This window comes from Pan troglodytes, chromosome 3, assembly GCF_028858775.2.
Source record: "Pan troglodytes isolate AG18354 chromosome 3, NHGRI_mPanTro3-v2.0_pri, whole genome shotgun sequence".
NCBI lineage: Eukaryota > Metazoa > Chordata > Mammalia > Primates > Hominidae > Pan > Pan troglodytes.
The window spans coordinates 165,052,527-165,064,367 of NC_072401.2; the positions used below are offsets into that span (position 1 = coordinate 165,052,527).

The following is an 11,841-nucleotide window of genomic DNA, read 5'->3' on the forward strand; positions in this document are numbered from 1 at the left end:
TGAAGACTGAAAAATCAAGTGCCTATCTAAAGCCATACCATTAATTTGAGATCAAGCCTGGCTACAACTCAGGTGTTCTGATAAGTGTCTATTATAAAAATATGTATGTAATACATGAACATATAAAATACATCTGTATCATATCTATGTGTGTATGTATTTTTAACCAGAGTATTTGCTAGTAAAAAGAATTATACATTCTTTCTGAAAGTCAGTCACTGTTTTATGGTCTAATCATTAGGCATCAAAAGGATAAATAAAGTGTTGCTTAAGGAGCACAGTGTTTATCAGAAGTCAATAAAATGTTAATGATGCCCCCGTAGGACCTCACAATTATCGTTAAGTTGCCTGGGAAATGGACTCAATGTACACAATACTTTGGGCTAAACTTTTTTTCAATAGCTTTTGGTTTTTTTTTTTGTTCAAAAAAAATCATGTATTTCATAATAAGAAGTTGGCTCCTCATTTGAAGTCCTAAATATTGATTTATGCGACAAATTATTACTATTCCAAAGAAATCAATGCAGCATAGAGCATCATAAAATATTTTTGATAACACATCTTTTAAGTATTAAGGATTTAAATTTACCGTGATAGAAAAAGTGGATGAAGAAACATTTACCCTTAAGGAATACAACGAAATTCTCAGAGAAATAAATGCATAAAGTAAAATAATACTGTTTTCTCTAGTTTATTTACCTCTACTTGTTCTATAACTAATATATCAAAGTCAAATATCATTTGAGATTATACCAAAGCACTTTAGTAATTGCTTTCCACAAATAGTAGCTGTTATTAAAATGCAACAGTGGCTTTGACAAAAACCACAGCCATGTTCCTCAGCAAAATACTACCCCAGGAATTGTTGGGTGACTGTTTTATTGTTCAATAATTTGTCTTAGGAGTCCCAAGTGACTTTTAACTTTTACCTTTACAGATAAGCTTTCTTTCATAACTGATAATGAACTGTAATAACAGGGCAATAGCCAGTTTAATTTTGTAACATGCATAAAATCCAACTTAATTTCCCAAATGAGCATTTTATAAATAGTGAGTAGGAAAAATACATAAAACAGAGGTGGACATTACTATTTCTGTTCTGGTATTCCCCTTCGCTAAGATGTTACTCCATAAAATAAAAATAAAATTATTATGTTCTACAAAGAGTAATGATGATCAGTCTCAAATCCCCCCTGGGAAATTTAAAGGTAAAAACACACTTATCTTCATATCTTCCTCTTTATGTAGCATATTGCTTAAATTTGTAAATTTATAATTTCCTCAAAACAAAAAAACTCTTAATAACTTGTCCACTCCAAGTGTCCTTAATACTGTGTATTGTCACGTGTATTTAAAGAAGAAATGCCAACTCCCGTTTTTGAGACTTGCTTGTTTGTGGGTGCAGTGGGAAGGGAAAATAGCCAGGTTAATTAGAATCTTGGTATCAATGGCAGGTAGCCTTTTATTTTCAATACTCTAATAACAGTGACTTCAACCTAAAGGTTCATATCATCAAAATAGAAAACAAATTTGTGGAAAATAAAAAATAAGATTTTAAAAATACTTTTAATATGCAAAAGCCTGTAGCATAGACCAGTGTTTTGAAAGTCACAATGGGGTTCACTTGGAATTTGTTTTAAAGACAATGTGTATTTGAAGTGTACATGTTATGACTGTGCAAGAGATGGAAAGATAGAAATTTATGTGGCAATGTGTACTGCATTAACCGCAGTGACGGTGGAGTTAAGAAAGTCTAAAAAACAAGCCTTATTTTCTCAAGGTCATCCCTTCTTGACACTTTCATCCCCTGCTCCTTACTCCAGAATCCCAGGTGCCTGCTCAGACGGCCTATTCTGTTAAGCTTTTGGGGAGAATATATTAATATTTCAGAAATAACACACAGAAGAATAAAACAGCAACTGTGTTTACTTGAGTTCTTTAAAAGCTCTTGGATGACTCTTTGACTGATGAAATGGCAATCTATACAGATCCCCTGAGTATTGAATGCTGAAATTCAGCAGAAAGGGGACACAAAAAATTTTCTTTGACCTCTGGTGTAACAGTGATGTCTGCCCCAGATGTTAGAATTACAAGTCACATTGCTCCCAAGGGGTACAGTTCTCTTCGGTTTATCCCACACGACTCTACTCAGCAGGAGATGCTGTCTGTTACATAATAGTTCTCAGTATTAAAGGGTACAATAACTACACCCTTTCTCATGGTAAAGCTATGTCCAAAGACACATGGACATCTACCCAATGTCTCTTTTCTCCCTTCTCTCCCTCTCTCTCTCTCTCTCTCACACACACACACACACTCACGCACGCGCGCGCCTAAAGTACCCGCCACCTAATGATTAGCTAAAAATAAAGCAAACCTGCGCAATACAGATTTGGAAACATTAGGGATGGAAATCATGTTGAGAAGGAACAGAAGGACAGGTTTTCTCTTCTTCTTCTTTTGTGTGGGCTTTTTTCCCGTCTTTTTTTTTTTTTAACCTATGACAATTCGTTTTTAGCCCTTCGTCATCTCTTTGCTATTGAATATAGTCTTGAGCAGCGTTGATTTCATTTCAGCTTCACTCCCCTGCTCCTGCCACTTGCCCACACCCACAGCTGCCACTCCTTGGAGTGGGGAAACTTCCCTTCTATTCTGCTGGGCTCATTACCACAGACTCTGTTGCCTCTCCTGAACATTGGGTCAGCCTCCCCACCTCCACTCTTCCTTACTTCAAAAAGGTGCAAAGGAAGAGCAGTGTTTTTTCTTTTTTCTTTCTTTCTTTTTTTCACCACACCACCCCCCACCGTCCCCCACCCCAAACAAAGATAAAACCTGAGAGTCGAAGCTTGTTCTCAGGAATAATAAGAACTTAGGGGCACAGCCATCCTCACACCAGTCCAAGACTTCTCAGAGTTCACTACACAGGGTTGGGGGCTGGACCGGCAAAACTCGATTTGCCCATCAAGTTAACTTGGTCGGCCTGGGACCCGAGGCCAGGGTGAAGGGACGACATCCCGGGGCCCTGTGGCTTCTCCCTAGAGCGCCCAAACAGCGGCGTAGGTCTGGGACGCCCCCGGCCCCCGGCTTTGGAAGAGGCTGGTGCGGAGCAGGCGCCTTGGAGCAGGGTCTCGGGGGTCCCCGGAACAGTCACGTGTTCTCGAGACGCCGTTAAACCCCCGCCCCCTCTTCCCCACCGCCGCCTCCAGGTCCTGCTCCTGCTGCTGCCGCCACCGCCGGGGTGCAGGAGCGATCGCGCTGGGCCGCGCTCCCGGGAGCCCAGGGCCTGCAGCGGCCGGGGCGCCCCGAGGTACGGGCTCCCGCCCCTCCCTGCCAACCCCTTTCGCGCCGGGTAGGCCCGCACCGAGGGGCCGTGGCGGGTCCCCGCGCGGGCTGCGAGTCTGCGCAGGTCCCTGGGAGCCCGCACCCCTGTCTCTGGTGCCAGGGCGTTGTCGGGGGTCCCAAGAGAGCGGGGTGGGGAAGGTGAAGGGAGCGCGGCTGGAAAAATGGGGATTAGGGTGGCGGAACAGGCACTTGTCAGGAGTGAAGAGACAGCGGAGAGGGTACTGGGCTGAATTCTTTCGTGCCGAGCAGGTCCCTCCGGTTCCCAACTCACCCGGGTGGAGCAGGCGCGGGCCGAACCCGGGAGGAGAGTGTCGGGGATCCGCGAAGGAGCCTCCTGAGGATGGGGCGGGGGATGGACAAAGCGCTGCCCCCGGCTGGACGCGCTCTGGCTGCAGCCCGGCTGGCGTCCGGAGCTGGGAACAGCAGCCCGCGGGGTGCCCGGGTCAGGGCTCAACCCTAGCGGGTCTCTGGCGAGGCCAGGGGCGCAGCCCGCGGGGCGCCACTCAGGCCGTCCAGCTGCCGCGCGGTCCAGCGCTGACCCGAGCCCGGGAGGCAGCTGCGCTCTAAGGTTTGCGCTCCTGTTTGCGAGGTGTCTTCATATAACAAATGCGAGCAATAACAAACATCCATAGAACTCGAATTCCAGAAACGGGAATTCTTTTTTCCAAGTTCACAGACCTTTAGTTAATCTTTTAAAGGAACTGAGGCGTTGTGTTGGACCAAAGCCAAAACGATTTTACCTTAGACCATGGAAAATAGCCTAAGGCTCTTTCAGCAGAATTTTGCAGTCCGAATGCAATTTTAGATTTCAGATTTCTCAAGGGAAGAGAAACTCTGCTGTTAGAATTTGGAAGGGAGGGTGGTGCATGCCTGTGTGTTTGTCAGCTGAGCAGAGCTGTATTTATCTTTCCAATTCAAATTGTGCCAGATTCTGGCTTTAAGAACAAACCATGGGAATATTTGAGAACATGGAATCATGCTGCTGTTCCACGATCACAGCAAAACAGACAATAGTTGATATTGTATCATTGCAGGAGGAAAAAGAATTACATACATTTTATTCTTTTGTGTGATTGTCATCCTTTGTGAAAAGAATGATGTGTATTTTCATAAAGCAAAAAATTATTCAAACAAAGAAACCTTATTTAAATGTACAAGTCAGACTTTTAATATCCTTTGAATTCCCTGCAGTTCCTCCTATTATTCTTAAGAACTATCTACTTTCTTAAAATACTTAAAATCTATTCAGAAGGTTTCATTTGTCTAGGTGTCAGATACAGAAGAGTTTATAAGAAAATTCCAGTAAACCTTTAAAAAGATATTATTTTTTATAAGTTGCCATAGTTTAATAAAGAACTTTTATTTTTCACACTTTTTACTCAGAGATTAAAGTTCTGTGTTTCAGCCTGGAAATTCTGATGGTGGGAGATACAACTAATACAAAAGAGAATGAGTAAATATAGTAATTAGGTATGACAAAAGTCTCATGCTGTCAATATCCGATTTCTTGTCAAATAATATTCCATGTTAAAATATTTTTTCTCTGGCTATATTTCATAATTTCTATAGCAATCTCAGAAGATTCACATGTATCATTACTTTTATAATAGATAAAATATGTTGCATAAAAATGTACAGCACTCGTAATGACACTTGTTGAAATTTGGATTTCCATTGTAGGTCTGCTCGTTGTGTTTTTCAGGAAAAAGGAAGGGAAAGGGTAAGTTTAATGAAAAAAATCCTGCTTTTTTGTTTGTTTTTTCATTTTAAGTGCGTTCCTGTACCTTAGATTTCCAACTTAAATCTTATTGTACAAAATTTTCCTAATGTTTAAACTATCCCCTGGCTACCAGGAGGCACTTTAAAAAAAACTACACGTCCACCACCACCCCTCCCCCACCCCCCTCCCCGCCTCCAGCATTTGCAATATTCATTATTTAGTTGTAAGAAGAAATTCTTCCTTCATTGGAGCAAAGATTCACAGAATGTTCATTTTGTGCAGACTATATATTAGGTATTACATGTGTGTATGTTTATGTGGTAGATGGTGTGGGGTGGGGCTAGAGGGAGAGCAGGAGAAAGTTGACTACAGTCACACCAAAATAAAATGAATAAATGAATGTTGAATGAATGAATGCTAAGAGAGAATTTTTTTAATTTGCTTATCAATCTATCAGTAGCTACATAAAGTATTCATTATGTTCAGCAATAATACATGTGTCCATGCTATAGAGAAATAATATATTACTATCAGTCAGGAGAATGCCATTCATTTATTAATTCATTCATCATCCAATTTGGGGCCTTTTATATCTCAGCAATCTACAGTTACTCAGGGTGTGAGCTTGAATTAATCCATATAGAATATTCTTGGCATAGCACCTTGCATTAGTCGTCTTTATGCTTAGAGCAGAGCAGAGCACCTAGCAGAATATATGTTCAATAAATACTTTTTGAATGAATAAAAGAAGGAACAACTAATCATTCTTAGCTGTTCATTAATAGAAGGAGCCTACCCTTTAAAATTATATATAAATTATCTACTTTCTTAAAATACTCAAATATTTTAAGGAATGAAAGAAGCATCCTCAGTTTTTTCTCCAGTGTCCAATGAATACTCAAGATGGCATTTATTTCATCTTCTTACTAAGGAGATGTGGTTTTACAATTTAATGCATTCAATATTTTATGTGCATATATTTAAAATAAAAGTTTTAATAACAGACTGCACAGTCGTGGAAATGGATATACTTCTTTTTTCATTTACATTTTTTAAATGTTGTAAATATATCTTACAGTTTTAGTTTCATGTTGCTTGTATGATAGCCTTTATCAATGAAGATATCCAAATTTAAAGTGCTAAACTATCTTTATTGTCTGTCTAGGTATCTCCTCCTCATTGCATTTTGGGGCCATTTGAAACATCTATAATTTCAATGGTTCTCTATAAATGTATATATAAAGATACATATACACACATATATATGTACACACAAAAATATAGTCATACTCTATCCTGAATTTTCCCACATTGCCAGAATGATTCATTTCTGTTATTTTAAAGCAAGGGAAATTAAACTGCTTTTCTAAAATGATTGGTAACAAATATTTACTTAGCATCCACTATGTGTAATATGCTTTATTAAACATCATTTCTAGAATGAAAATAATGAAGACTTTTATCTCCATTCGAATATAATAGAGAGGTCTAACCACATGGAATGGAGAAAAATCTGAATTTTAGACTCAAAACTACATTGTTTCTATTACCACAAATTGTGCTGCATCTTCCTTTTCTTCAAAAAATTTTGGACAGCAATTTTACACTAAGTAAGTATCATCCACAGTTACATGTTCCAAAAAGGCACAAAGCCATTGTAGAAGGGGCCATCTAATTTCTCTCTTGTTCTTGCTTAGGTGTTACAAGGAAAGGCTATCAGTAACAACTGACCTGCCGCAAAGTTAGAAGAAAGGATTGATTCAAGAAAGTAAGTCAAGAGAAGAACAACTAAGCAGGATTGCAGTTACAAGCAGCCTGTACACATTATAAATATAAATAGGATCATGAATAAGCTGAATTGAGCAAGGGGATCATCAGAACTCAGGAAATTAGGCAAAAGCACCAGTCAAAGCTGTTTTGATAAGAAGCTTGCTGACCTATCCAGAGTAGGTGCCGAGAGGCCATTGACTGGGAATATGATGAATAATATGATTCAGTAGGTCATGCGAGTCACTTTTGGACCAGGTGTTCTTTGTCATTGAGGCAATATCAATGTAAATTGTTGGCTAGGATCTAAGAATGAATGAATACAATCCAAAGTCTTTGAATTAACTTATCCTTTAAAAGGATGTAGTTAGCTTCCAGAAAATAATTTGGTCAACATAGAATCACTTGTAGAAGTTGTGAAAAACTTGTAACTTTTCTCATAGCACAATGATGACTCTGTCATCCTGTTTGAAACTTGCTACACATAGAACTGAAGTTAAACTTATTTGTAAGGAATGTATGTACACAATAGTATTTGCCATTTGGAAATTTATTGAACTAAGACCTGCAGGTCCCTCATAAATTAAAGATAACAGTGTTTACTATTAATTTAAATAAACATGTATTTTTATAGTTTTAGTATAATTATTCAATTATAGATCTAGAAATAAGTAGATAAACATATATTGATAGGTAACAAAAGTGGTTTTTTAACTATATATATCACAATCTCTATGACAATGTATTTATTGGAATTAATTTCTTTGTTGGTTTGTGTTTTCTGTAGGAAATTCTTGTTAAAAAAACATTAAAGTGGCTGGGCAGAGTGGTTCATGCCTCTCATGCCTATAATCCCAACACTTTGGGAGGCCAAGGTGGGAGGATTACTTGAGGCCAGGAGTTTGAGACCAGCCTGGGCAACATAGCCAGACCCCATCTCCACAAAAAATAGAAAGATTAGCCAGATGTAGTGGCACGTGCCTGTAGTCCCACGTGCCTGTAGTCCCAGCTGCTTGGGAGGCTGAGATGAGAGGATTGCTTGAGTCCAGGCGTTCAAGGTTACAATGAGCTGTGGTCACACTACTGCACCCCAGCCTGGGCAACAGAATGAGACCCTTTTTCTAAGAAAAATAAAAAAGTAAAAAAAAAAAAAAAAGTCCTTTTTTTTTTAAACGAGAGGAGGGAGTCCTTTTGCCTCTTATTGGTATGTTATAGGCAATTTAGTGCTTCATCAGGCAGTAGCATCAAAAGTCTAATATGTAGAGGTAAATACGTAATGCCATTGAGGTATGACATTAATTTAATTTGAAATGAAGAAAACTTATTACTGGGAGTTATATTAATATCACTGCTACATTTACGTTTAAGGTATAATGTTTTCCTTGAACAATGAATTCATTGACTCGTTCATAAGCCAAAATCTATACACAGTTTTTAAATTAATAAACAGGTGAAATTTGATTGTTTGTTTTTTTAAAACGCCAACAGCACTGCTAGTCTGTCAGTGGTTGTCCTAATCAGAGATAATCTGGCACATCTCAAACCATTGAGGATTGGTCACAGAAAGATGTCATCATCCAGCATTGTGTCCACACAGTCAACAGTACAGTTTGATAAATATATTTAATGAGTGCCTACTATATGCATCTGGGTCATGAGATAGTGATCCTATTCTCAAGGAGCATAAATTTGAACATTGTACAAACTAGGTGATATTTGTTACTAGAGTTTTGTTTGAACGTTTTATTCTCTCATAAACATTTATTTAATACCTGCAGTGATGAAGTTACTCTGCCATGTATTGGGATGGATTCCAAAGTGAGTAAGAGATAGTTTCTGCTTTTCCATTGCTTGTAAATAAACAAGGTAGATGGGTAGGCATTATAATGCAATGAAAGCAGATTATGATATGTAGCATCAGACAACTGTAAACAGAATGTAACAGGAGTTCTGAAGAGGAGATCATGTCCAGCCGAGTTGACCAGGACAAGTGACTTTTAAGTTTGGCCTAGATTGAGATAGAAATAAATGGAATTTTTATGATAAGATTATGTGACTATACTACATACCAGGTATATTGACTTGGAGAATAATACTAATGAGTGATTGCAAAGCATGTATCTTGAAGTTCTTGTCTACATTTGCCTTTTTCTTTCCTTACGTTATTTACTACAGAAATTTTAAAAATGCAATCTACTACCTTAACATAAATTAATACATCTTAGAAGTAATGATAAAATTAAATTTACTATAATCATTATTGGCTGATACTTGCATTGCCCTTGGAACGAGTTGAAGATATCATAAACTTTCTGGGTTGGGCACGGTGGCTCACGCCTGTAATGCCAGCACTTTGGGAGGCCGAGGCGGGCAGATCACGAGGTCAGGAGATCGAGACCACGGTGAAACCCGGTCTCTACTAAAAATACAAAAAATTAGCTGGGCGCAGTGGCGGGCGCCTGTAGTCCCAGCTACTCGGGAGGCTGAGGCAGGAGAGTGGCGTGAACCCGGGAGGCGGAGCTTGCAGTGAGCCGAGATGGCGCCACTGCACTCCAGCCTGGGCGACAGAGCGAGACTCCGTCTCAAAAAAAAAAAAAAAAAAAAAAAAAAAGACATCATAAACTTCCTTAGGAGATTAATAAGGTCACGGGAGCTGATTGTAATACGTAGTTTCCCTCTGAATAGATTAATTTAAAGTAGTCATGTAATGTTTTTTTTTGGTTGCTGACAAATGTCTTTTTATTCCAAGCAGGACTATAATATGGATTTAGAGCTCGACGAGTATTATAACAAGACACTTGCCACAGAGAATAATACTGCTGCCACTCGGAATTCTGATTTCCCAGTCTGGGATGACTATAAAAGCAGTGTAGATGACTTACAGTATTTTCTGATTGGGCTCTATACATTTGTAAGTCTTCTTGGCTTTATGGGGAATCTACTTATTTTAATGGCTCTCATGAAAAAGCGTAATCAGAAGACTACGGTAAACTTCCTCATAGGCAATCTGGCCTTTTCTGATATCTTGGTTGTGCTGTTTTGCTCACCTTTCACACTGACGTCTGTCTTGCTGGATCAGTGGATGTTTGGCAAAGTCATGTGCCATATTATGCCTTTTCTTCAATGTGTGTCAGTTTTGGTTTCAACTTTAATTTTAATATCAATTGCCATTGTCAGGTATCATATGATAAAACATCCCATATCTAATAATTTAACAGCAAACCATGGCTACTTTCTGATAGCTACTGTCTGGACACTAGGTTTTGCCATCTGTTCTCCCCTTCCAGTGTTTCACAGTCTTGTGGAACTTCAAGAAACATTTGGTTCAGCATTGCTGAGCAGCAGGTATTTATGTGTTGAGTCATGGCCATCTGATTCATACAGAATTGCCTTTACTATCTCTTTATTGCTAGTTCAGTATATTCTGCCCTTAGTTTGTCTTACTGTAAGTCATACAAGTGTCTGCAGAAGTATAAGCTGTGGATTGTCCAACAAAGAAAACAGACTTGAAGAAAATGAGATGATCAACTTAACTCTTCATCCATCCAAAAAGAGTGGGCCTCAGGTGAAACTCTCTGGCAGCCATAAATGGAGTTATTCATTCATCAAAAAACACAGAAGAAGATATAGCAAGAAGACAGCATGTGTGTTACCTGCTCCAGAAAGACCTTCTCAAGAGAACCACTCCAGAATACTTCCAGAAAACTTTGGCTCTGTAAGAAGTCAGCTCTCTTCATCCAGTAAGTTCATACCAGGGGTCCCCACTTGCTTTGAGATAAAACCTGAAGAAAATTCAGATGTTCATGAATTGAGAGTAAAACGTTCTGTTACAAGAATAAAAAAGAGATCTCGAAGTGTTTTCTACAGACTGACCATACTGATATTAGTATTTGCTGTTAGTTGGATGCCACTACACCTTTTCCATGTGGTAACTGATTTTAATGACAATCTTATTTCAAATAGGCATTTCAAGTTGGTGTATTGCATTTGTCATTTGTTGGGCATGATGTCCTGTTGTCTTAATCCAATTCTATATGGATTTCTTAATAATGGGATTAAAGCTGATTTAGTGTCCCTTATACACTGTCTTCATATGTAATAATTCTCACTGTTTACCAAGAAAAGAACAAATGCTGGGGTCATATAAAATATATTTATGATAACTATTTACATATAATAAATAGAAATTTTGTTAACATGGAATTTAATTTATGTGAAAGAGTTCTGGATTCAAATGTCAGTTCATAATATATGGAAGATAATTTTATGTGTTATAGTAGGATTAATTTATTTAGTTGTGCAGTCAGTGTCAATCCAATCTGTAATTTCACTTTAGAAAGTTGTATTACCTTCCACTTCCATGTTGTCTTATAAACAAATGAATTGTATTTTTTGTTGAAAGTAAAAGTTATATCTAACCAACTCAGTACTTTTGTCCAAAAATATAATAAGAAAAACTTTTTCTCGAGGAACTTTGAATTTCAAACTTGAAGAATATCTACCAGCTATCTATATTCATTTCTACTCCATAGGCTTCTTAATGTTTAGTTTGTGAAGTACAGAAAAAATTTAATATGCCTGGAAAATCACAACTAAATGACAGATGTATGCCCAAATTATGATTATAATCTTCAACATTAAGTACAGTTTTGGAAGTCCTGTAGGAAAATGTTATTGCCTATTGAGAATTGGTCAAATTGTCAATTTAACTCCACTGTCCTAGTAATACACAAGTAATTTACCAAATAAAGAATTTTAAATCCTTTCCAGACTCATTATACAACATTAAACACTACCAATAAAAGTTGTTTTCATATACATCTTTTCTATTCTAAAATGTGAAGTCTAAATGGTATCTGTATTTCCAATTATTAAATAATTTTAAAGAATATTTTAAACGTGCACAGATAATTTTTTTTTTGGCCAACATATAGAATGATTAATATACTTTATACTGTTTCAATACTGTAGTCTCATACGCTGTCTTGTTAAATTGAGGTCAGTCTTTTCAA

The 11,841-nt window shown here is 38.0% G+C and overlaps 2 protein-coding genes across 10 annotated transcripts in view; one reads left to right on the top strand and one right to left on the bottom strand.

The window, feature by feature from the left end:
• NPY1R (neuropeptide Y receptor Y1) overlaps window positions 1-4,185 on the bottom strand; it is a 20,888-nt gene extending 16,703 nt beyond the window's left edge. Inside the window, exon 1 of the mRNA XM_009448500.4 lies at window positions 3,614-4,185. The gene's annotated coding sequence lies outside the window, so the exon portion shown is untranslated. The remainder of the gene's footprint in view (window positions 1-3,613) is intronic.
• Window positions 2,586-11,594, top strand: NPY5R (neuropeptide Y receptor Y5). 9 transcript variants are annotated; one of them, XM_054682674.1, is made up of 6 exons: window positions 3,395-3,560; window positions 4,726-4,812; window positions 5,023-5,062; window positions 6,502-6,672; window positions 6,760-6,830; window positions 9,582-11,594. In XM_054682674.1, the coding sequence occupies exon 6, from the start codon at window positions 9,591-9,593 to the stop codon at window positions 10,926-10,928; it is 1,338 nt and encodes a 445-aa protein (XP_054538649.1). In that variant the 5' UTR covers window positions 3,395-3,560; window positions 4,726-4,812; window positions 5,023-5,062; window positions 6,502-6,672; window positions 6,760-6,830; window positions 9,582-9,590; the 3' UTR covers window positions 10,929-11,594.
• The last annotated feature ends 247 nt before the right edge of the window (window positions 11,595-11,841 follow it).